This window comes from Staurois parvus, unplaced genomic scaffold (genome assembly GCF_062004578.1).
Source record: "Staurois parvus isolate SC_StPar_1 unplaced genomic scaffold, SC_StPar_1.0 ptg000169l, whole genome shotgun sequence".
Lineage (NCBI taxonomy): Eukaryota > Metazoa > Chordata > Amphibia > Anura > Ranidae > Staurois > Staurois parvus.
In genome coordinates, this window is record NW_028317965.1 from 1,470,001 (window position 1) to 1,497,500 (window position 27,500).

At 42.4% G+C, this 27,500-nt stretch overlaps 1 protein-coding gene across 1 annotated transcript in view; it reads left to right on the forward strand.

The window, feature by feature from the left end:
• Positions 1-27,500, forward strand: part of PPP1R21 (protein phosphatase 1 regulatory subunit 21) — a 147,549-nt gene that overhangs the window by 32,647 nt on the left and 87,402 nt on the right. Inside the window, exons 5-7 of the mRNA XM_089676436.1 lie at positions 6,208-6,372; positions 10,722-10,780; positions 13,101-13,195. Of these exons, the coding sequence (XP_089532562.1) occupies positions 6,208-6,372; positions 10,722-10,780; positions 13,101-13,195 (319 nt within the window). The remainder of the gene's footprint in view (positions 1-6,207; positions 6,373-10,721; positions 10,781-13,100; positions 13,196-27,500) is intronic.

Below are 27,500 nucleotides of genomic sequence, written 5' to 3' on the forward strand. Positions count from 1 at the left end.
AATACCGGGCCGGCCGCTCAGCTGTTCTCTCCTGCAGGACCCTACCTGTTCCTCGCTCCAGCGCTGGACAGTCTTCCTGCGCCGGCTTCTGTGACAGCCGGGTGCCCACTGCGCATGCGCTTCGCTTTGTGAATGATCCGGTGTCCTCTGGGACACATGACAGGTTCCAGAAGGCGCCGGGCCATTCACAAAGTGCAGCGCTTCTCGCACATGCGCAGTGGGCACCCGGCTGTCACAGAAGCCGGCGCAGGAAGAAGAGAGAAAGACAACTCCGCGGAAGTGGGAGCGGGTACCTGTCAAATTCAGGTACCCGCTCCCCCTCCCTCCCCAAAGGTCAGCAGTCTCTGGTCATCTCCTTTACTGTCTGCAGTCTCTGGTCATCCCCTGCACTCTCTGCAGTCTCTGGTCATCCCCTGCACTGTCTGCAGTCTCTGGTCATCCCCTGCACTGTCTGCAGTCTCTGGTTATTCCCTGCACTGTCTGCAGTCTCTGGTTATTCCCTGCACTGTCTGCAGTCTCTGGTTATTCCCTGCACTGTCTGCAGTCTCTGGTTATTCCCTGCACTGTCTGCAGTCTCTGGTCATCTGTACTGTGTCCCTGGTATTTTCCCTGTACTGTGTCCGCAGTCTCTGGTCATCTCCTGTACTGTGTCCGCAGTCTCTGGTCATATCCTGTACTGTGTCCGCAGTCTCTGGTCATCTCCTGTACTGTGTCTGCAGTCCATTGGTTCAGAATTTTTTTTTTCCTGTTTTTTGCCTCTAAAACCTAGGTGCGTCTTATGGTCAGGTACGTCTTATGGAGCGAAAAATACGGTAATAAAGAAGTTAATATCTTTAACAAACTCATGCAGACTCCACCTCCGCAACATCGCCAAAATCCGCACGTTCCTAACCCCAGAAACCACTAAACAGCTCATCCACTCCCTCATATCACGACTCGACTACTGCAACTCCCTCCTCACTGGCCTGCCTCGCCGCTGGCTATCCCCGCTTCAGTCGATCCTGAATACGGCTGCCAGACTCATTCACCTTTCCAACGGCTCCGTTTCCGCCACCCCCCTCTGCCAATCCCTCCACTGGCTTCCGATTGCGCAACGGATCAAATTCAAAATCCTAACACTGACGTACAAAGCCGTCCACCATACTGCCCCGAACTACATCACTGACCTAATATCCAAGTACCACCCAGCACGCACACTCCGCTCCTCACAAGACCTCCTTCTCTCTAGTTCCCTGGTCTCCTCCTCCCATGCCCGCCTCCAGGACTTCTCCAGGGTGTCACCCATCCTCTGGAACTCCCTGCCCCAACCCATCAGATTATCACCTACTCTCCTCTCCTTTAGGCGCACCCTGAAAACCCATCTCTTCAGGGAAGCCTACCCCACCCCCTGCTAACTTGCCGACCTCCTCCACTCTTCCTACCACTCCATCCCCCACAGCTATCTCCTCCTGTACCACTATCCCCTCCCTCCTAGATTGTAAGCTCGAAAGAGCAGGGCCCTCGATCCCCTCATGTTTTGCATTGTATTGGTATTGTTCTGTCACATGTTCTGTCTCCCTTTGTAATGTACAGCGCTGAGCGAACTATTGGCGCTTTATAAATACTGTATAATAATAATAATACTTACCTGCTTTGTGCAGTGGTATTGCACAAAGCCTCCCCTTCTGGTGTCCCCCGCCGGTACTTTCGGCTCCTCCTCTTCTGTATTTGCTCCCCATAGAAACTCAAAGCGTGAACAGCTCCTTTTGAACGCACGATGTAGGTTCACAGCAATAGATTCCAAATGCAAATATATATAATGCAACCACACTTAGAATCAACTCCAGACTTTTTACCTGCTTAATTGATGAAGAAATAACGAAGGAGTAGCCCACACCTGGCCATGAAATAGCTTTTGATTCAATTGTCCAATTACTTTTGTGGTCCCTTGAAAAAAAGGGGGGATGGCTTCTTTTAAGAGCTGTAATTCCTAAACCCTTCCTCCAATTTGGATGTACATACCCTCAAATTAAACCTGAGAGTGTGCACTGTCAGCCCATATCCATTATATGTTCCTATTAATAGCTTGAATATGTTTTTGTACCTGGGAAAAAACTAAAATTGTGCCTCAGTCCAAATATATATGGACCTAACTGAATGTTTTCTGAAATCGTACACCCTGGAGGATACAATAGTGCTAGTTCCAATTTTTTGTTTATCACTTAAAATGCTATTGAATTTCAATAAAGAAGTGATACAGAGTAGTAGAAGCGTTTAGAAAAGCTGTAAATACATTTCTGAACAGAAGGCATAAAGGTAACAAAGTAACAGGTGTGTATACAGGATGCACATCAGTAAGGATTACTGTGCAGCCTGCTAGTTCCAATTTTTATGTGACGAGATATTTGCACAACAGCTTATCCAGTGAAAAATACACTCAAGATAATTTTAGGGAAACAAATGCAGAAAAGATAGTATTTAAAGCCTAAATTTAAGTAACATAAAAAAAAACAAATCTGCACAAGGGAGAGATCGGCATTTAATGAGATGTATCCCTTGTGCTGGTGTTGACTGTCCTAGCTGAAATCTAAAGTCTTCACCCACCCTATATCTCTGCAGCATTAAAGTGATATTAAAGGTTCACTTTTTATTTTTTAACCATTTGACGCCCAGCCTATGGCCAAATGGTGTCCATAAAAATGTATTAGCTTTCCGGGAGGCCGCCATATGGCGTCCTCCCGCACATGCGCAGTTCGCGCACTTGCAGAGCTGCGCAGCGGCGCGATCTGTCACCGGCCGTGTACCTCGGACACGGCTGATGACAGATCTGAGTACCGGCCCCCGTTGCCGGTACCATGTGACCTGCTGTGACCAATCACAGCAGGTCACATGAGAGTTGTATACAATGGATGGCTTCATTCATGCCATCCATTGTATACTAGTGTCTAGCTGTGAATGGTCATAGCAGGTCACATGCACATGTCGTGTGATTAGCTGTGGCCAAATCACAGCTAAGCACAAAAAAAACCCCCTGAATGAATCGATTTCATTCAGGTAAATGCTTGCTTATAGCAAAGTAATTCTTTGCTATAAGCAAATTGTGTAAAAAAAAAAAGAAGAAAAATACTGATCACTTCCCCAAAGTAGTACAATGTTACTATGGTAACATTGTACTACTTTGGACATATGAAATATGAAAAAAAAATCTTAAAAAAAAGAAAAACAAATTAATAAAAAATTAAAAAAAATATATATTTTTTTTTTCACACTGTCACCAGTCAGTGTCCCTGATCACCGCCATGCCAGTTATATGATGATGCTGTACTGCACTGGTGACAGTATGTAAAAAAAAAAAAAAAAGTGAAAATAATTTTTTTCATTTTTTCATTTTCCAAAAAATTATGACAAAAAAAATACAACTTCAAAAAACTCGCCATGCCTCTTATGAAGTACGTCGGACTGTCTACTCTGCAAAAAGGGTCATTTGGGGGATATCTGTACTGTCCTGACATTCTTGGACCTCAAGAAATTAGATTGGCCGTCAGTACTTCAGGATTGATCAATATTCAGATCTATACCATAGTTTGTGAACTCTCCTACATAACTTTCCTACAGACTAAAAAATACATCCTAATTTGGGTTATTTTCACCAAAGACATGTAGCAGAATACATCTCGGCCTAAATTTATGAAGAACAATTATTTATTTGTAAACTTTTATAACAGAAACAAAGAAAAACGTGTTTTTTTTTCAATATTTTCGATCTTTTTTTGTTAATTCAGCAAAAAATAAAAATCCCAGCGATGATTAAATACCACCAAAAGAAAGCTCTAGTTGTGTGAAGAAAATGATAAAATTTTAGTTTGGGTACAATGTTGTATGACCGCGCAATTGTCATTCAAAGTGTGAGAGCGCTGAAACCTGAAAAATGGCCTGGGCAGGAAGGGGTAAAATTGCCCGGTATTGAATTGGTTAAAAATAACAAACATTTCATGCTTACGTGCTGTATGCAGTGGTTTTGCACAGATCAGCCCCGATCCTCCTCTTCTCAAATCCCCCACTGGTGCTTCCAGCCCCTCCCTCCATGCTGAGTGCCTCCAGAGCAAGCTGCTTTTTATAGGGGCACCCAAACACTCTCTTCCGAGCCCTTACTCGGCGTGTCCATTCGCATACAGCTGTGGCTCGACCCCACCCCCTCTCCTCATTGACTCACTGGCTGTAATTACAATGGCTTTGACTGCTGTCTCTGCCAGTGAGGAAGGGGAATCTTTGGAGAGCCGAAGTTCTCATACACATCGCTGGATTGCAATGGGGCTCAGGTAAATATTTGGGGGGGACTGCTGCCCACAGAATTTTTTTTTTTTTTTTACCTTTTTATGCATAGAATTCACGAAGGTAAAAAACCTTAAACCTTTACAACTGTTTTAATCTCCAGGTGCTGCGGGGGTCATTATGAGAGCTAGACCTGTCACACGCACTTATGAAGAGTGCAGACTATGCCCACCCTTTTCTATCCCCTCCTCTATTCATGAAAACTGTACTATAGCTTCCTGCAATCAAAAAAACTTTATGAATGAAGGATTGGTGGGAGAATGAAAGAGCCACCTCTTCAATTCATCACTTTTCATTGATGTACTTTATAGTACAGCATCTATGATTTGAGGAGGGAGGTGGAAAGGGTGGGCATAGTCTGCATTCTTCACTAGCACCTGTGACAGGTCTAGCTCTGGTATTGACCGCAGCAGTACCTGAATATTACAACCGGGGAAGGGGGGATGGAAGACTTTGGATTTCAAGTAGGACAGCCATCAACAGCACAAGGGATACTTCCCATTAAATCAAGTACTGTCTACTGTCCCTTGTGCTGGTTTTTTAAAAAATAAATAATTTTATCTAAACTAAGGCTTTAACCACTTGAGCTCCAGAGGATTTACCCCCCTTAATGACCAGGCCTCTTTTTGCTACTCGGCGCTGCACTAATTCAACTGATAATTGCGCGGTCATGCAATGCTGCACCCAAAACGAAATTTATGTCCTTTTTTTCACGCACACAGCTTTCTTTTGGTGTAATTTGATCACCTGTGCGCTTTTTATTTTTCACGCTATAAACAAAAAAAGGCAAAAAATTTTGAAGAAAAACAATATTTTTTACTTTCAGCTATAAAAAATATATAGTAAACTCAAAGTTGGTTATAAATTTAGGCCAAAATGTATTCTGCTCCATGTTTTTGGTAAAAAAAATCCCAATGAGTGTATATTGATTGCTTTGTGTGGAAGTTATAGCGCCTACAAACTATGGTATAAATACTGCAATTTATGCCATTTTTCTGCTATACAGCGCTGCGCTAGTTTAACGGACAATTGCGCGGTCATGCAATACGGTACATAAATGAAATTTACATCCTTTTTTTCCCCACAAATTGAGCTTTCTTTCGGGGGTATTTGATCGCCTGTGGGGTTTTTATTTTTTGCACTATAAAAAAAAAAGGCTGACAATTTTGAGGAAAAAAACCCCAATATTTTGGACTTATGGCGGGACTGCGGCGGACATTCTGACATTGGGGGGTACTGACTTGGGGTCACTGACATCCCCAAAAACACTAATACAGTGATCAGTGCAAAAAAAAAAACACTGACACTGTACTAATGGCAATGGGGAGGAAGGGGTTAACTTTATTTTGCAGGGAAGGGTTATAGGAGTGAGGGGAGTGTTTTACTAGGGGGCGGGGGTGTGTGCTGGATGGGACAAGGCTGATCGAGAAAGAGAAACTCTTCTTTCTCGATCTGCTCATCCTCGAGCTGACAGGGAAGTGACAGACAGCACAGCTACTGCAGCTGTATTGTCTGTCACTGTTTGCCGCCGATCGCCGGGAAACAGCCGCTAAGGAACGGCTGTGACCCGGCGACTCACATCTGCGGCGGTGATCGGCGGGACAGATAGGGCAGCGGCGCGCCTCGCGTGCGCCCCCTATTTGTTTACAAAACACACGTTTTAAAACGTGGTTTTGCCTGCGAGTGCCGCCCAGCCGCCGTTTATGTACAGTGGCTGGGCGGCAAGTGGTTAATTATATATATATATATATATATATATATATATATATATATATAAAAAAGACATGTATGCCAATAAGGAAACTAGTTTGACCAGTGAAGCGCGGCTTTGTCTTCCGCCAGTGACAGTTTATATAAAGAATCTATGCTAACAGAACTCATTGTCTTTTCTTGCAGTTCTTTGAGGCTAGTGAAAAGCACAAGCAGATCGAAGAGGAACTGAGGAGTCGACTGCAAGTCCTAGAGGCAGGAGCCGCACAGCACCAAGCTGTCTTAGATGGCCTGAAGCAGAAATACATGGAGACCATCGAGAAGTTACAGACTGACAAGGCAAAGTTCGAGGCAAGCAGAATAAATTCAGCCTTTTGTTTTTCTGGGGAACTCCTGCATTATGCATGACCCAACTTCCTCCCTTTGTGTTCTCTGCTGAGTGGAGCAAAAGAAATTGCTGACAGCGTGGAAGTAAAATGACATTTGTTATCTCAAACATTTGCAAACATTTGTATTTACAGTTTTGTCACCCCACCACAGCAGTTCTGTAAAAGTCATTGCCTGTGGGGTCTTCTTGCCTGGCGGTCTGTTTAGAAAACATTCACTGTCAGGATGTGTTAAGCATTCGCATGGGCACCATGAATATTTGCGATATTGTTTAATATATGATTCTTTCCCATGATTGTCAGCATTATCTAGTAGTTATAATGTAGTATTATTATTTTGTTTAATATTTAGTTGAGGTATTGCAGGAATTTAACACATTATGGTCACTAGATGGAACTGACGATCATAGGAGATCATCATATTGCAAACATTTGTGGTGACACTGCAAGTGCTTAAGCCCTGCACACATGGGCTGAATATTATTATTATACAGGATTTATATGGCGCCAATAGTTATTGCTTTACAATATAACGGGAGACAATACAGCAACAATACAGTTCAATAGAAGAGGGATAGGAGGGCCCTGATCCTTGGAGCTTACAATCTAGGAATATCATGTGAATATCAGCCAAAATCAGCCGGTACAGCTACTTGTCCTATAGAAGCCAATCTCACAACTGGCTTCTGTCGAACGAGTATGCTGGAAAACCAGTAACCAATCGGCATCCAACCAGCGTTCTCGGTCTGGGCTTCGGGTGGGCCATCTCTGTACGAGCTGAAAAAGAGGTCCGGACCTCCTTGACTGCGCCATGTGCCAAAAGTCTGTTGGGTCCTGATCCCAGCAGTGCCCTTCAGCACATCATTGCACATGTGCGTACCATCATTTTTGACTAGATATGAAACAGGAAGTACTGACCTGTAGCATAAAAAAATAAAAAGCTCTTAGAAAATTGTGATAGAGGAAGGGGGCCGGCGCCAGGTACATGTACATTGTTTTGCAAGGTGAAGGTCCACTTAACACATGTTTATACATAGACCCCATCACGTTTAGAACTTAAAGCGGAGCTCCGCCCAAAAGGGGACGTTTCGCTTTAAGGACTACTCCCCATTTAGGATTGGCACCTTTGGGGGACGGGAGGGGGGGAGTGGGTATCCGAATTTGACGGGTATCCGCTCCCACTTGCAGTCCGATTGTCTAGGCAACCGGAAGTGGAAGGTGTCCTCCCTCCCTGTAGTCTTTTGGGACACGTGACAGGTCCCAGAAGACTACAGGAGCATTCATGGAGCGCAGTGCTACTCGCGCATGAGCAGTGGGTACCCGGCTGTGAAGCCGTAAGCTGTCACAGCCGGGTGCCCACACTGAAGATACCGCCGGTGAAACGAGCTGCGGGGGACACAGTTTTTGTAGCTGCTGACTTTTATTTATTGACAGGGTGAGTGGAACTCCGCTTTAAGATCTAGATGTGGCTGCTCCTAGTGCATGCCATAGTGAGCCAGTCTGAACGAAGGAGCACAGGTGTTGTCAACAGCTACCTAATATAAATCAATTATAGGATACGTATGTATGTGGGTAAATGCAGCTCTAAGTAGAGGCATGGGCATGCGTACGTGTGTGGACTGTCTGCATCCAGGGGCATACTCTCCTACAAAGGAGAAAATGAGCCGTGCTCTACCTCCAAGCTGAGTGATGAAGGACACCGGTGCTCTGGCTAGGGTATCTGTTAACCGCTTCACAGTAAGTCCTGAAAAGCAGGAAAACCGGCAACTTGGTACAATCCTCCATATACAAAACTTTTATTTTCTTACATGTTAAAAACCAGTAATGGAGGGCTTACGTGTTTCAGCAACCACCATGTGCTATAAGCAAGGCTTAGATGCTGAAATGCGCTTTGTTATTCGATTTTAACATGTGAGCCAATAAAGTTTTGTATATGGAGGGCTTTATAGAACACTTGTGGCTCCCGTTTGCTAAAATATAGCCATGTTTTACACTGTATGGATTGATACGCCAGTGTGCACGAGTCCTGATTTAGGTTCCACTGACCATTTTAATTCCCTAAAATGTGTGTTGTCAGTGAAGAAAAACTTAGGTCAGACACCTCTGTCAATCATTTGGGAAAGAATTTAGCCTCTATCAGGTTTTACTGTTGTCAGCTTTTTTACATTTCTCTCATTTCCTGTCCTGGTGACCACATATAAAGTGATGACAATGAGCACATGGTAATAAAAATGTATTTATTTGCTGCTTTGTGATTCTGTTGCAGAGGCTTCCTCATTTCTGATCATACAACATGACAGGAAGGTGAGAAGTCTATGCAGCAACTTAAAGCCTAGTACACACGATCGTACGAAAAATACTGCTTTCGAAGCGACCGTATGATAATCTGATCGTTGGTACACAGCTTTCGTCCGAAATTATTTGAATGGACAAGCGTGAAAATTATTGTCGTACAATACCAGTTCGTACGATTTTTGTTTAATCAGCACAGTTTTCGTCTGAAATTACAATACAAATACATGACATCACTCCCGAAATCTCTTTCTGTCGTACAAGAATTTTTGTACCTTTTACTTTCCAAATGAGACTAGCGTGCAAAAAAAAGACAATCATTCGTCCAATATTCTCATCGTGTGTACAGCAGTAAAATCTGCAATAAACTCTTACCCTCCCTTCCATGCCCCTTGACATACTTCTGATCCCTGGTTGTGTTTTGGACTTAAAGCATGAGTTTGCTTTTGCAACGTAAAATAAGGATTACGGTAGTTATAAATACATACTTTTCTTTTTCAGTCAAACATGTTTCAGCATTTCTTACAGTATTCTGTATTTTTTTTTATTTTTTTCTCATGTGGGCAGTCTAAGGGCTCATGCACACAGATGCAGGGAGCTGTATGTCTCTGTGTCTAGGAGTAACAGGTATTTGCTACCACTGCCTGTTCAGATCAATGACAGGCTGCAGCTGTACTCTGGTCATCGCACATTCAAGCGTTTACTTGCATACAGCAACATATGTGCACTCCAGGATGCAGACGGGTTGCATCCAGAGCAGCTTATTCTTTTGCTGTATGCAGGTAAATGCTTTGCTGTGTGGTTAGCAGCATATAGCTGCAGCCTGTCATTGGTTTGTATAGGTGGCTGTACAAAACAACTGTCAATCCTGGGCACAGATAGGTTTGTTTACTTGCATAAGGGGAGAGATGTGCACCCCAGGATGCAGACAGTTTGCATCCAGGGCAGTTGCTTTCCTCTTTGCAGGTAAATGCTCCGATGTGGGTGTAGCAGCGTACAGCTGCAGCCTTTCATTGATTTGTACAGGCAGATGTACAAAACAGCTGTCACTCTTGGGTACAAATGTGCTCATGGTTCGTTTTTTTTATGTCTCACTGAGCCCTTAATGTAAAAGACATATAAATCCCTGGTTGCACTGTTGGGAGGCTCATGTGGTATAAACAGTGGATGATTGACAGGTACAGTAAGTTTGGGTTGGTTCCATAGACCAGTGCGTTCCTCAACCTCTTCTGATTCACAGCACACTTTGAAATGATGCAAAATCTTGCGTCACCCCAGTCTAAAATGGGGTCCCTTTTCAACTGAGAGTCCCAATCATCGCCCACCCCTTTTCACAATAGGGTTCTAACCCCCCCCCCAATCTTCACTACAGCATGGTAGCGGTGGGAGGTAGTGTATGAATAAACAGGGGTGGACTTTAAATACTGGGGCTGACCTGATTGCCACCTGCCCTGGATTAGTGTCATGCATCTGGCGGCTTGCCCTCATACACCATTAAAAACACATGAAGTCATGTGAAAATACCAGAGGTGGCACACTAGGTTGCTGAGGCACCTCGGTTGAGAAACTGTCATAGACATATGTAGGAGGTCAAGCTGTCCACGTATTCAATGCAACTAGCACCTGTAGAAAGCAAGTGCGATGAGATGGAAAATAGTGAAGGACTGAACCTTGTTATTGATCTGTAAAACTACCCACATTTAGCAGCCAATAATAGTGTTTACTAGAGCTGGGTGGATTATTGCTTGGCCGCCTGAGCTCGAGTTTGACTCCATCTGTAATCACCCCATGCAGAAGAAAACTAAAGTCGCTTTCCTCTTCCTGGAGGTACATGCAATGGAGTCGTGGTGGAAGTGTTCCAGAACTAAAATCATGCAAGGTGACAGTGTAGTCTGGTGGGTGGGTGTGATGCTGTCCGTTTTCCTTGGATTATGGACCGGCATTGACCTCTGAGATGGTACATTGTGGTGTTAGTTTGTCACCATGGCACAATTATTGTCTAATATGTGGTGTTTTTTGCAGGTAAAAGCATTGGCTCTGGAAAAAGAGGCAAAAGACTGCAGACTGCGATCAGAAGATTGGTGAGTGTGTGTGATAACTCGTAGACGACGCTACACAGAATTGTAATATTACATGATATATCTGAGAGTCATTAAAGCTGTTCTCCAGGAAAATGAAAAATCATCCCTTGTGGTGGGGCTCCCCCTGCATTGCAAGGGCTAAGTGCTGGTGTATGCTTGGGATACCAGTAAAAAGAACTTTTACTTATGTTGTTGCTCTGCTGGCAGCAGATGGTCCCATTTTTTTCCCCGGTGCTCCAGCTTTTGGGCGGCACCATGGCGTCCTCCTGTAAAATGCAGTGCTATTGGCCCTGCATTGTACTTGATCACATTAGAGTGCCTCTTGACTGCTGGAGCACCACCCTAGAGAAGAGGATTTTGAGGGAGGATGCAGAAGATTACGTAGACCATAGATGGATGGGAATTTGGCTGGTTCAGCAATGACTGGACAAATTTCAATCCATCTATGGCTGTTCCCACGTGACCGAAGTCAATTGTTAGATTGGCTTCTGTCCAATGGGAATGTTAAAAAAATGTTTTGTTGAACATCACACAAAGTGACGGCCTACTGATACTATAATGCTTTGTTTATAAGGTTTAATTAAACATTGGTTTTATAACATTTTATTTTTCTTTTCATACATTTTTATTGAAACATTTTTCCAGGTATACATTGTAACTGCTGTCATGTTTACACACAGATACATGAGATCAATAGCTTACAAACCAAGGCAGTTGTAAATCATTTACAAAAACTGTAACTAAAACAAAGCTTATGGTGTATCAAAATGGGTTGAAGAACAGCATAAATAACAAGAGAGGAGCCATACGCCCTGATTGACTGAGGAATCAGTCGTTGGTAAATGAGATATCAATGTATAAAATGCATTATGCAAGGAACAAAATGAAAAATGCATAAGAACAAATCACAGATCGTCCCAGAGTAAAAAGAAAGGAGGTGGGAGGGGACATCAAAGGTTAAATAACATTTTATTTTCAATATTTGTAACCTTTGTGTCACAAAATGTTTAATACATGATCGGGAAATATGGGTTAGCCAAAAAGACAACAACACAGTGCAACAAACTAGGTTTGAGATTGAGAAACAGTTTAAACTTTGACTGTGCTGTCCAGTTGGGGATGGGTCACTGCTGATGAGATTGAGCTGTGTTAAACAATGGATTTATCTCATCAAAGAAGCAAACCAAGAGCCTTGAAAAAGGAACTGAACTTTGGAAGCTGTACTCAAAAAAAAAAAAAAAAAATTACTAGCAAAAGACCAGTCGTCAGTATGGCCTGTGGTCTCTCTGTAGCTGACTTACCATGCCGCCTATTGTGCTAGATCTCTGTGTGGAGGCAGCCATCTTGGTAGAGGCAGGGCTTTGCTTTCTCATGTTGGAGCTTCCAGCAAGGACAAGAGTGAGCAGCACAGTAGTGACCTTACCAAATCTTACTGGAAATACCCTGAGACTAGCAGTCAGACTACAGCAGTGCCCATTACAGATATACAGCTATGAGGCTGTAGACAAATGAGTGCTTGGGCACCCTCACATACTAGCAAGAACACTGCTTTTCTCAGGACAAATACAAAACAAACGGTACATTTTTAAGGGTGCAGCTTATCCACAATTAACATTTCTAGGTGTTCCTTTAAGATAGGATTTATTCACTTTTTAAAGTATAACTAAAGTCAAAACTTTTTTTTTTTAGTTTTTGGTAGAGTGCAGAGGGATTAGAACACATGAAACAAAGAATCAAGAGTAAGACATTTAACATGTTCTGGATCCAACCTAAAATCTAAAGGAAAAACTTTTTCGGTTTTGGATGGAGTGGAGATGGATTAGAACCCCTGTCAGGTTTTATTGCGGTCTGTGCCCCCATTAGGGAGATTTATCCTCTTTATTTACCCTGTTTGCCGTTATCATTGAAAGTGAAAGAGAAAATCCCAAATTTTGGGTTGGGGAAAATCGTCCAATGGAAACACTAGTTCTGGTGACCTGGGGGTCCCCAAGGCAATCCTTTAAATTGTGCGAATTTTCTCTCAATTCCTGTTTGGCAATGGGACAGGAACTGAAGGAAAAGCTCTGCAATGGTGCACAGATGGTGAAAACAAACCTGACGAGTTATTACCTTACTCCCTCCCTTACTCTGTCCAAAATTAAAAAAAAAAGAAATTGCCTATAGTTCTACTTTAAGCTCAGGTCCTCTTTAAAACTTCCAAATCTAAAATAGCAGCAAGGAAACTATTATATTTACTTATATATATATATGCATTTATTATATTTCCTAAGCTTTAGCTCATGATCTTTTTTTTTTTTAAACGGTCTCCTTGTCTCGTCAGCCAAAATCAGCTGAAGACTCTTCATGTAGACTTGAGCAGTCGTCTGGAGGAGTCTCTGTGTATCATTAATGAAAAAGTACCTTTTAATGACACAAGTAAGTGTTTTGTTCTCTTCATAAGTTGATAAAATGTTATATCGGTGCTGCGCTCAACTGATCTTCATTTATGTACAGTAGTGGTATATGCAATACATTGACAAAACGTGGAATATAAGAATACTGTATTTGGGGTACAGAAGAGTCCTAGAACTGACATTGTTGCTAAAGCAAGTAGCAATGGAATATTTTCCAACAGCATTGTCTGTATGTATTGGTTATTGCTGTCCTGGGTAGCCAGTGATGCACATTGTGTGGCCAAAAGTTTGTGGATACCTGATTGTTACACCTATATTATGTGGCCAAAAGTGTGTGAAGCAGGGCTGCTGATAAGGGGGTACCACTGGTCCTCCTGTACAGGGCCCGGGCCCCATCAGTTCAGCAAGGGGGCCCGGGCAGGAGGAGGATAATCAGTGCAGTAGGAGGGCAGCATTTACTGGAACCGATCCTCTGTGGTTCACAGCCTTCAGCATCTGAAAGCCAGATTCTTCTCTCTCTCCCGCAGTGTTTCAGCTGGGACTACAGGGGATCGGTTCCAGTAAATGCCTACCCCCGCTGCCCCAATTACCTCTTCTGTCTGATGCCAGGCCCCCTCCACAGCAATGCCACCTGCCAAACCTCTCCCTCCCCCTCCCGCCGGCTGCAATGGGGCACAGGTTTACAGAATGGAGAGCAGGGTGGGGCCAGTACATATATCATATTAATCTCAGTTTACTATGCTTCAGTTTGTAATAAACAAGGAGACTGTGCAAAGCTCTTCCTGTTCCTTTATTCTGTGCAGCTGAAGCTGCAGAAGTAGAAATTGATGACTGTATCAATCACTTTCTCTGTCTCAAAAGATTCTGTTTCGATCCCCAATATTTTGTCAAAGCCCTCTCAACAGGGCTGTTAAAACAAATTGTAAAAAAAAAAAATTTGGAAAAATAATAAAAATAAACACAAAATGATGAGCCCATCATTATGTGTTTATTTTTATTTTTACAATTTTTTTAAATTTTTTTTTCTTTGTCCCACACCGTTTTAATGACCGTGTGAGCACAGCCACAGATCCTAATCTGACAGGCGTGCAGGTGTGGTGAGGGACCCCAAATGCACACTGTGTTTTGGGGTTGTAGACCTACACTCACACGCCTGTCAAATTAGGATCTGCGGCTCTGTTTGTACAGCTGCTGCATCAACCAAAATGTAACATAGGCTGCCTGCACAAAGCTGCAGCCATGTACAAAAAAAACACTGATTCACACTATACAGGTCACAGTGCCCATGTGAACGAACCCCAAGACCTCATTCACACACACGTAATTATTTATTAACTCGGTAGTTTTATCTTTTAGATGTAGAAGGAATTTTGTAAGTTTATGTTGTGTTTTGTGTTCGCTAATAATGATCTATGATTTTAGTGTTTTTTTTTTTTCATTGACCATCAATCATGAGGCATTGTTTATTCTGGCTAATGCTTGGGCATACCCACTGGCCAAAGTGGCCTCTCTAAAGTCTGAAGGACAGTACACCAGTCCTTTGTTTAGAAAAGGTTGTGGACCCCTGTTTTAGACAATTTTGCTCTTCCAACCTGTGACAACAGTTTTGTGAAGGCCCTTTTCTGTTCCAACATGACCGTGCATAATGGCAGCTGAATAAAGACATGGTTTAATGAGTTTAGTATGAAAGAACTAGAGTAACCTGCACGGAGCTGTTGTCTCAGCCCTAACAGACACCTTTGGGATAAATTGATATACCAATTTCTAACTACATCTTCCCAACCAGCATCAGGACCTGACCTCACAAACAATATTTTTGACTTTTGCTATTAAATATGTCCAGTAAAAAAAATTTAAAAAATCTAATTTCGTCATAAATTTAGGCCAAAACGTATTCTGCTCCATGTCTTTGCTAAAAGAAAATCCCAATACGTGTAAATTACTTGGTTTACGTGAAAGTTATGGAGTTTACAAATGGCGGTATATATACTGGGCTTTTTAAAAATGTTTTTACCAGTAATGGTGGCGATCAGCGACTTATAGCGGGACTGCGGTGGGGATTCTGACACTGGGGGGGCTGACTTGGTGTCCCTGATATCCCCAGTGACACCAATACAGTGATCAGTGCTAATAAAAAGCACTGACACTGTAGTATTGGCACTGGACAGGAAGGGGTTAACATGTGCGTGCTTTTACACTGTGTTGTGTTAGTGCTTTCAACTGTAAGCAGACTGCTTTGTATGGCTCTGCTATGCAAAGCCATACAAAGCAATATGCAGGAGCTGACAGGGAAGAGATCTGTGTTGTTTACATACAGTTGTCTCCCTCCGCCGGTAATGCTCGGCAATCACCGGGTGCCGGCAAGTACCGGTAATCACTAGAGCGGAAGGTTCTAGCTCTGGAAGGTTTCACTCCCTTCGTGACCAGACCATTATTTAGCACTGCGCTAATTTTAACAGGTAGTTGCATGGTCATGCAATGCTGTACACAAATAAAATGTGTTATTATTGTTTATATAATTTTCACACAACTCTTTTGGTGGTATTTGATCACTACCGGGTTTTTTTTTATTTTTTTATTATGTAAACAGGAGAAAAAAAATAACATTTTGAAGAAATACAATTTTTTACTTTCTGCTATAAAACATGTCCAATAAAAATCACATTTATTCATAAATTTAGGCCAAAATGTATTCTGCTATTTGTCTTTGGTACAAAAGAATCCCAATTAGTGTGAATTTATTGGTTTGCGTGAAAGTTATATCATTTACAAACTATGGTACATATACTGGAAAATTTTTTTCTTACTACTAATGGCGGTGATCAGTGACTTATATTGGGACTGTGCAAGTGGGGCGGGCAATCTGACACTAACAGACACTGGTTGGGAACTGACTAACTGGCACTAATATAACTAGTGATTCTAATACAGTGATCAGTAATAATACTATACACTGTCACTGTGCTAATGACACTGGCTGGGAAGGGGTTAACATCTATTGGTGATCAAAGGGTTAACTGTGTACCGAACAAGTGTTAATGTGTGTATTAGGTGCTAAATTTTACTAAACAATACCTTTGTTTCTTCACCCTGCTTTGCAGCGAGAAGAAACAAAGATTGTTCTCTCTGTACAGAGCCCTGTGTTGATTTTTCAACATAGGGCTCTGGGCTGTGATTGGACACAACCGATCAGCTGGTCCCGGCCATCATCATTGGCTGGGACCTGCTGACAGAATTCCGCTATGTGTAATCACAGCGGAAGTGGGTGGGCAGGGGTGTGTGCGTACACGAAAGAGGCCAGTGACTTCAAGGTACGTTGTTGTGCCTGTATGGTCCGCCCGTCCGTAGTACATTGCAGACAGTCCTTAAGTGGCTAAGAAAAATGCAAGGCATTCCTTGAATTGCTCCAACCCAGACATGGGACTAACTTTTGACATTTGACTCTGCTGAAGGTGCTTTCCTAGGTACTTGTGTGTGACGTGTTTAGTCAGGTACAGAGTACTTTTACAAGTCAAGTGCTGCGGTGCTCCCATCAGATGGAACCCTGGATTCCAGGTTCAATAACAAAACAGCAGGTTTGTTTCAAGGTCCTTTGGACCCTGTAACCTTCACAGTGGATTCTCTGTGGGATTAGTTCTAACTGATCTTTACCTTTTATGCCTCTGAAACTCCATACTCCTCTGAAACTGTTTCCTTGCCTGTTTCACAATATTAAATTGGAGGGCATTCTGGTGGTTGTCATTGCACTCCAGACTCCCCCTAGGCTTTTATCCAAAGGGCCAGTTTACTACCTGACTGCTCAGTCACTGGCTTTAACGGCCTGGCTGTTTAAAGTCCCGGTCCTGAGGGACAGGTGGTTGTCGGATTCATTTCTTCCTACACTCTTGAAAGCAAGGAAATTGATGTCCTACATAGTCTACTATCACACCTGGAAAGCAAATTTCTCTAGGTTCAAGACAAGGAAATTCCATCCCAAGGAGTACTCTGTGGGATGAATTCTGTTTTTTTTTTTTTTCCAGGCTGATCTGGATCAACAATTGGCCCTGGGTATCATCAAGGGTCAAATCTCAGCCCTATTAGTTCTCTTTTAGAGGCCACATGCCCCTAACTCCTAGTGTGGTCCTTCTTCTAGTGCATTGCTCACATTTTCCAATCCCGTATGTTCCCCAGTGACTCTGTGGGATATCAGTCTGGCTCTTTCGGTTCCTCAGAAAATGCCCTTTGAACCTATCAGAGATATTCCTCTATCTACACTTACTAAGATGGCTTTGGCTTTCTTGTTGCCATCACTTCTTTGAGGCGAATCTTCAAGTTAGTGGCCTTAATTTGTAAAGAACCCTTTCTTGTGCTACACAAAGGCCTCTTTTCTTCACACGGTGGTTCCCACATTTCTCCTAGTCATGACCGTTTTCTACCATCCCTCTGTTCTGCTCTTGAAACATCCTAAGGAGATTTCAGTTGTATTGATGTGGTTGCCACTGTTCAAGTCTATCTCAGCTACAGCTCCCTTTCCACAATCTGAGTCTTTCTTTGTAATTTTTTCATGTTTCACAATCTGCAGGTGTTTTTGACTCATTCTTGAAACCTTTTATCTCAAGGGCAAAGTACCACCTTTTTTAAGTGCACACCACCAGACCAGTTAGTGCTTTTGGGCTTATCAGCATCTATTTCTCAGATTTGCAAGGCTGCCACTTAGTCCTCCGTTCACACGTTTAAGTTTTTCATGGTGGATGTTCAGGCCTTGGCTAATGCAGACTTTGGTCATAAGGTTCTTCAGGCAGCTCTGTAGACACCTCTATTAACCAGTAATCCTAATCCTACCTCTGTTAACCAGTTGGTTTTTGTAGGCATGTTAATCTTCATTTGTTGTGTTGCCCACCCCTCAATTTAGCTGCTTCTGGATGTCCCAATTTACCTGAATAGTTCATCTGGTGTCCCTCAATGTATTCCAAGAAAAAGATTTTACAGTAAGTAAAAAAGTCATGGTCAATAATATTGTCCCCCCCTGCATTCCTGACAGATAATGCACCACTTCACCCAGAAAACTGTTGCAATTACAAATGTTTCGGCATTCTCATGTTTATTTCTTTTGTTTGTATTGGTATGACACAGAAAAGTGGAGAAACAAAAATCCAAATCTGACACATTCCACGCAAATCTCCAAAAATGGACTGGACAAAATTATTGGCACCTTCTCAAAATTGTAAGCAATAATTGCATTCCAGGTTTGTGATGCTCCGGTAATTTGTAATTAAACTCACCTGTATCAATTAACAGATGCCGACAATATAGAAATCACACCAGCAACCAATTAAAATGGTGAAAAATTGTCTCAACCTTTCTGTTGCGTGTCTCTGTGTGTCACATGGTGAAGAGAGAGAGCAGCAAAGAATTAACTGGGGAATTGAGAACAAAAATTGTGGAAAAGAATGAACAATCTCAAGGTTACAAGTCCATCTCCAGAGATCTTAATGTTCCTGTGTTCACTGCGCAACGCTGTCAAGACATTTACAGTCCATAGCACTGTAGCTATTCTCCGTGGACGAAAGAGAAAAATTGGTCAAAGATTACAACAGAGGATTTTTCGAATGGTGGATAAAGAACTTCGATCAACTTCCAGTCAAATTCAATCTGCTCTTCAGGCACAGGGTACAACTGTCTCAGCTTGCACTACACGTCGCCATCTGAATGAAAAGGGACACTATGGTAGGAGACCCAGGAGGACCCCACTGCTGACACAGATACATAAAGCCAGATTGGAGATTGCCAAAACTTACCTGAGGAAGCCAAAATCCTTTTGGGAGAATGTGCTGTGGACAGACGAAACAAAATTACAGCTTTTTGGCAAAGCCCATCATTCTACTGTTTTCAGAAAAAGAAATGAGGTCCTTAAAGAAAAGAATAAAGTTCCTACAGTCGCACATGGTGGAGAGTCACTGATGTTTTGGAATTGCTTTGCTGCTTCAGGCACTGGATGTCTTAACCGTGTGCATGGCATTATGAAATCTGAAGACTGCCAAAGAATTTTGGGGTTCAATGTAGGGCCCAGTGTCAGAAAGTTAGGTCTCCGTCAGAGGTCATGGGTCTTACAGGAGGACAATGACCCAAAGTACACGTAAATAAGCACCCAGAAATGGTTTCAGACAAAGTGCTGGAGAGTACTGAACTGGCCAGCAATGAGTCCAGATCTCAATCCCATAGAGCACCTGTGGAGAGATCTCAAAACAGCAGTTGGGAAAAGGAACCCTTCCAATCTGAGAGACCTGGAGCAGTTGGTGAAAGAAGAGTGGTCCATAATTCCAGTGGAGAGGTGTAGAAACTCACTGATGGTGATAGGAAGCCATTGATTTCAGTTATTTTTTCCAAGGAGTGTGCTACCAAATACTAAATTGAGGGTGCTAATAATTTTGTCCAGTCCATTTTTGGGGTTTTTCATGGAATGTGTCAGATTTGGCTTTTTGTTTCTGCACTTTTTTGTGTTATACCAATACAAACAAAAGAAATAAACGTGAGAATGCTGAAACATTAGTAACTGCAACAATTTTCTGGGCGAATTGGTGCATTATCTGACACAAATGCAGGGGTGTCAATATTTTTGGCCATGACTGTATTTTAAGTGGTTTGCCCTGATGTCTAATGGTATCCTAATATCTTGGCATTTATGTGCACATTACAAAAAATATGTTCTTGCCATCTTTTTAGGCTTCTACATAATTCCCCTTTTATGTTGGTGCTGAGTGCTTCCAAAGAGAGATGACTGCGATTAGGTTGACATCACACCAACATTGATTCTTGATTGTGTGGATGAGATCGTCTCCTAGATAATGATACACGCTTGAAGTAGATGTTTACAAGATTCATTGACTTTTAGAAGTTCGATGCTGTTGTAGGTGTTAGCTCTGAAGATATTGCAATGGATTTCGTCTAATACTGAACTCAATCCTCACATCTCTTTGGGACTTTAATAATATCCAGTCGCCACTAATTGTTACAGGGAACACCTTTTTGTATGGATTTATAATGGTTAGACTTACTCATGTTTGTCATGGCTTCTGCTGAGCGCAGTTGCCCACTGCAGTTTCATTTTTAAACTGAATTTCAGGCAAACCGCTAAATGCACCGATGCGTATTTGGGTGTGTTTACCTACCAAAGGATTAGTATTTCTGTCCATCCAGGTCTGATATTTACACTGCACAGCTCATTTTGTGGTTGGGGAGCTGAAAAAAACAGGGCAAAGCTGCGTTTCAGCTGCTTCCCCTTAAACTGTGAAGACAACGGCCAGGGATGTACACAAGCTGCGGCCACAATGCATTGCTTCATGGCCCTGGCAAGAATTATACCCCCTGTCCTGTTCTGCGGGCACTACCGCCAACCAAGCACTTGAATGGGTCGTGATTGGTGGGTGGTAGTGCCCGCCCACCAAGCACAGCCCTGTTCACTTGAATGTGTCGTGATTGGTGGGCGGTAGTGCCCACTCACCAAGCACGCCACCAGGCAGGGCCCTATTCACTTGAATGTGTTGTGATTGGTGGGCGGTAGTGCCCGCCCACCAAGCACAGCCCTATTCACTCGAATGTGTCGTGATTGGTGGGCGGTAGTGCCCACCCACCAAGCACGGCCCTATTCACTTGAATGTGTCGTGATTGGTGGGCGGTAGTGCCCGCCCACCAAGCACGGCCCTATTCACTTGAATGTGTCGTGATTGGTGGGCGGTAGTGCCCGCCCACCAAGCACGGCCCTATTCACTTGAATATGTCGTGATTGGTGGGCGGTAGTGCCCGCCCACCAAGCACGCCACCAAGCACGGCCCTATTCACTTGAATGTGTCGTGATTGGTGGGCGGTAGTGCTCGCCCACCAAGCACAGCCCTATTCACTTGAATGTGTCGTGATTGGTGGGCGGCAGTGCCCGCCCACCAAGCACGGCCCTATTCACTTGAATGTGTCGTGATTGGTGGGCGGTAGTGCCCGCCCACCAAGCACGGCCCTATTCACTTGAATTGGTCGGGCACTACCGCCCACCAAGCACAACCCATTCAAGTGCATAGGGCCCCACTGCACGCTTTCAGCCACTACGCACAATACACATTTTTTACGTGACAGCATTCATGGGGTTACAACAGGCAGTGAGCAGGCGACATATCTGCTCCTCATCTTCTGTCAAATGCCTCTGAAAAGTGGATTGCTTTTTGGAGGAGTAGCTGTCCCTGCTACAAGTGTAAACGAAACTCTTAGAGACCTATATTTTCTCTGCTGCAGTTCAGTGATATTTACAGGTCTTGTCCATCCCCCAGCCTGTGATTGGACAGTAAAGAAGAAGCAGCAGACTGATGGACTCCTCTTTCTGTCACTAATTGCTCTCCTCCTGTTTGCATTTTCTTTCTTGGCTAATGAGCACTGCAGCACAAGTGATTTGACATTTGTGTTGCTTCTTTCCCTCCAAATCTGAGTGCTGTTAAACAGAAGACTGGAAGAAGCTGATACCAAGTCAAATACAGTTGCCTACATTGTTTGCATTGAAAAAATAGATTATGATGTATTCATTAAGTCCTCATGTACACAGGACATTTTTACAGCGACTGTTTTTGGCTTTTGACGTTTTTTTTCCTACAGCCAGTAAACTCCTCAGAATGTTATCCTATGTGTCCATACACACATAGACTGTAATCAATGTTTTTTGGCAGGGACGTTTTTTGACTGGAAAAAAAAAAAGCAGGACTAGTGGGTTTTTAGAGGAGTTTTTTAGCTGTAAAAACACTCTAACGCTGAAAAACGCGATTAATTGTGGCAAACAATCGTTTTTGGACTTTTTTTTTAACTAAAAAAATTTTTTTTAGAGTTTTTTTTGACCCCAAAAAAAATTAACACTAAACAAAGGCAAACACTGCAAAAAGCGAACACAAAAATGTGAAAAAAAAAGCTGAAAAACTCACGTTTTTAATGTGACTTTACACAGCTAAAGTTACCAGTGTTATTAAAACGCCCTTTACAACCACTTTAATGCAGTGTCATGGTTACCTGCTCTATCCAATGATATTGCACTGAGCGGCCCCAAACCTCCTCTTCTGGGGTCCCCCCTGGCACTGTCCGCTTCTCCTCTTCTGTGTCTGCTCCCATAACAAACCACTTTCTATGGGGGCAGACGTGTGGGCTTGCTCCCGACCTGGGTTGTCTGCATCCATATATACACACAGCACGGCTCAGACCCCCTCCCCACAGGATTTGAATGACAGCAGCAGGAGCCAATGGCCTCCAGTGCTGCCTCTGTGTCCTGTACAGAGAGGGACAGAGACCAGCACCGCTGCAGATAGCACAGCACTGGATCGAGATAGGACTCTGGTAAGTATACAGAATAGGATGGTGAGGGGCACTACTACTTCTGCTACTACTTCTACTACTACATCTACTTCTACTACTACTTCTACTACTACATCTACTTCTACTACTACATCTACTTCTACTACTACATCTACTTCTACTACTACATCTACTTCTACTACTACATCTACTTCTACTACTACATCTACTTCTACTACTATATCTACGTCTACTACATCTACTTCTACTACATCTACTTCTACTACATCTACTTCTACTACATCTACTTCTATATCTACTTCTACTACATCTACTTCTACTTCTACTACATCTACTTCTACTACTTCTACTACATCTACTTCTACTACTTCTACTACATCTACTTCTACTACTTCTACTACATCTACTTCTACTACTTCTACTACATCTACTTCTACTACTTCTACTACATCTACTTCTACTACATCTACTTCTACTACATCTACTTCTACTACATCTACTTCTACTACATCTACTTCTACTACATCTACTTCTACTACATCTACTTCTACTACATCTACTTCTACTTCTACTTCTACTTCTACTACATCTACTTCTACTTCTACTACATCTACTTCTACTACATCTACTTCTACTTCTACTTCTACTACATCTACTTCTACTTCTACTACATCTACTTCTACTACTTCTACTACATCTACTTCTACTACTTCTACTACATCTACTTCTACTACATCTACTTCTACTACATCGTCTACTACTACTACATCGTCTACTACTACTACGTCTACTTCTAATACATCTACTACTTCTACTTCTACTACATCTACGTCTACTTCTACTACTTCTACTACATCTACTTCTACTACATCTACTTCTACTACATCTACTTCTACTACATCTACTTCTACTACATCTACTTCTACTACATCTACTTCTACTACATCTACTTCTACTACTTCTACTTCTACTACATCTACTTCTACTTCTACTACATCTACTTCTACTACTTCTACTACATCTACTACATCTACTTCTACTACTTCTACTACATCTACTTCTACTACATCTACATCTACAACATCTACTACATCTACTACATCTACTACATCTACTACATCTACATCTACTACATCTACTTCTACTACATCTACTTCTACTACATCTACTACTTCTACTACATCTACTTCTACTACATCTACTACTTCTACTACATCTACTACTTCTACTTCTACTACATCTACTTCTACTACATTTTTTACCTCAATGTGTGGATGGCATTAAGGTAAAAATGTTCTGCCTTTAGAACCACTTTAATTTCTGTCTATTTTATCTGTATTTGAGCTTTAATTTATACTTCCTTATTTTGGTAGCTTACTCAGCATAGAGGTCACATTATTAAGGTTTGTAAAAATAGTTCTCCGTCTAGTTCTAAAAGTAGGTCTAAATCCAATCATGAAATATAAGCTTTGAAAAATTCATGTTATTTCAATTGATGTTTTACATTTTTTGAAGTATACAGCTTACAATAAAAGAATATCTACTGATCCTTCAGTGAGGGACCTTGTTTAGGCTCCTTCCCAGTTGTGCTCCTCTGTTGTCTCTTACATGACAACAAACATCAATGTCCACATACATTGCACAGGCAATGTCTACCGTCGTCGCTGTCAGGAAGCTGGTCCATAATATGCAGCTAATGCTGGAGTGCAGCGTGAAAAATAGCAATCTCTTATCAAACACAGTGCTTCAGAAATCTTAAAGCGGTGCTCCACCCAAAAGGGAAAGCTCTGCTTGTTTGCACCCTCCCTCTCTCCACTGCTTCATTTGGAACTTTTTTTGGGGGGGCGGGTACCTGGTTTTGACAGGTACCCGCTCCTACTCCTGTCTTAGTTCGGCCCCCCTGTTTCCATTGCAGTCTTCTGGGGCGCGTCACAGATCCCTGAAGACTATAGGATCATTCACAAGGTGCAGCGTGATTCACTCATTCTGTCTAATTCTTGCAGAAAGACCCAGTAGTATAATAACATGCCTTTTACTAAACATGAATGTTGCATATACAACCTATTTCCAGTTACTTGAATACACTGCAAGACATACAGAGTGCTTCAAATATGCATACATACATGCTGTCCCTTTCTAGCACATACACTAGTAGGCAAGCCAAGGGACACATTAACCAATTCAATGCCGGGCAATTTTACACCTTCCTGCCCAGGCCAGTTTTCAGGTTTCAGCGCTCTCACACTTTGACAATTGCGCGGTCATACAACATTGTACCCAAACTAAAATTTTATCATTTTCTTCACACAACTAGAGCTTTCTTTTGGTGGTATTTAATCACCGCTGGGGTTTTTATTTTTTGCTAAAGTAGCAAAAAAAGACCAAAAATTTTGTTTCTGTTATAAACGTTTGCAAATATAAATTGTTCTTCATAAATTTAGGCCGAGATGTATTCTGCTACATGTCTTTGGTGAAAATAACCCAAATTAGGATGTATTTTTTAGTTTGTAGGAAAGTTATAGAGTTCACAAACTATGGGATAGATCTGAATATTGATCAATCCTGAAGTACTGACGGCCAATCTAATTTCTTGAGGTCCAAGAATGTCAGAACAGTACAGATATCCCCCAAATGGCCCCTTTTTGCAAAGTAGACAGTCCAGCGTACTTCATAAGAGGCATAGCAAGTTTTTTGAAGTTGTATTTTTTTTGTCATAATTTTTCGGAAAATTAAGAAATTTAAAAAATTAGTTTCACTATTTTTTTTTTACATACTGTCACCAGTGCAGTACAGCGTCGTCATATAACTGGCATGACAGTGATCAGGGACACTGACTGGTGACAGTATGAAAAAAAAAATATATATATTTTTTTTAATTTATTTTATTATTTTTTATTAATTTGTTTTTCTTTTTTTTAAGATTTTTTTTTCATATTTCACTATGACCAAAGTAGTACAATGTTACTATAGTAACATTGTACTACTTTGGGGAAGTGATCAGTATTTTTTAAATTTTTTTTTTTTTTTACATAATTTGCTTATAGCAAAGAATTACTTTGCTATAAGCAAGCATTTACCTGAATGACATCGATTCATTCAGGGTTTTTTTTTTTTTTTTTTGTGCTTGGCTGTGGTTTGGCCACAGCTAATCACATGACGTGCATGTGATTAGCTGTGACCATTCACAGCTAGACACTAGTATACAATGGATGGCATGAATGAAGCCATCCATTGTATACAACTGACATGTGACCTGCTGTGATTGGTCACAGCAGGTCACATGGTACCGGCAACGGGGCCGATACTCAGATCTGTCAGCGGCTGTGTCCGAGGTACACGGCCAGAGACAGATCGCGCCGCTGCGCGGCTCTGCAGCAGCGCAATCTGCACATGTGCGGGAGGACACCATATGGCGTCCACCCGGAACACTGATGACATTTGCCGGCTGCCATTCGGCCATAGGGCGGGCGGCAAATGGTTAATATTCCCTTGGCTTCTATTATAGCTGGTGTGCAATTTTCATAGCATACAGGACTCCATGCAGTTTCAGCAATTGTAGAAAAATGGGTTTTTGTTCTTGGTACTCTCTTGAATTGTATGTTTATGGTGTTGTTCCTTGGCAAAGTCATCCTTTCAGCTTGTGGTGCCAGGTGGCCCTCACACCTCTCCTGCAGCTGCAGCACCCCCCTCATTTCCACCCCCACCTAGTCTCTGTAGTCATCAGCACAAAAGAGTGGAAGTTTTCTTCCAGATTCTGCGCATTTCCGTGCAGCCACAGAGAGGCGCATCTCTGCCTGCCCCTCCTCCATCTTTGCATTTGGCATCAGAGAGGACAGAGCACCTCCTACAGATCCTATACCTCTCTGTATAGCTGCAGCACCCCCTCAGCTTTGCCTCCCCTGGTCTCGGCATTCAGCAAACTCCAGCCCTCCTCTGGTCCTCCTCCAGACCTCCTCTGGTCCTCCTCCAGACCCTACACTTTCTGCTCCCCAGCTCCGCTCCCAGCAGCAGCACAAGGTAAGGGAGAGTGCACTGTGATGTAAGGGAGGGTGGGGGACTCTTGACTTCTGATGTTGGGAGGGCTCTTGACATACAATGTAAGGTGGTGTGGGGGTGTTCTGGACATCTATTCATACAGATACAACCGGCCCTTTGAGTGCAACCATAATGCAGATGCAGCCTGCCATGAAATTTAGTTTGATACCCTTGACATACTGTATACCACAATTACCACAAGTATTTATTTTCCTATTCCTTTACAGCAAATGCTTCCCTTGATTTAGCAATAGCATGTCAAACAGATATTCCCAAAGTATCCAGGGTTCCCAAATACGTAAACATTTCCTAGGCTTGTCTTCCAGGAGATTGGACAGATGCTCATAAACCATTATATTCGCTACCCTCTGTTTGAGCTGCTGTTTCCACTTTCTAGCTAAAGTTAGTTGAGCTGCAACGTAATGATGTGTTAATACACATTGCAATTTAGTCAGTGATTCAATGGTAGTATGCAGGGGAGTCTGCCAAGGGTTCTTGGAAATAACTCTGGGAAATAATGATCTCAGCAGACAGAAGGCCATCATCCAGAAAGCGGCCGCTAATGAGCAGGTCCACCTCTTTGATAGGCGTCACGTCTCCAACTGCATAACAGCCATGGAAACAGCAGAATAGTTAAGAGTGTGTGTGTGTGTGTGTGTGTGTGTGTGTGTGTGTGTGTGTATGTATATATGTGTATATCTATCTATCTATATAAAAATACAGTTAGGTCAATATATATTGGGACACAGGCACAATTCTAGTTTTTTTTTTCTTCGGGTATTTACCAAAACATTTTCAAGCTATAGTTATATAATGGATATGGTCTGAAAGTGCACTTTCAGGTGTAATTTGAGGGTATGTACATCCAAATTGGAGGAAGGGGTTTAGGAATTACAGCTCTTAAGAGTAGCCATCCCCACTTTTTCAAGGGACCAAAAGTAATTTGACAATTGAATCAAAAGCTGTTTCATGGC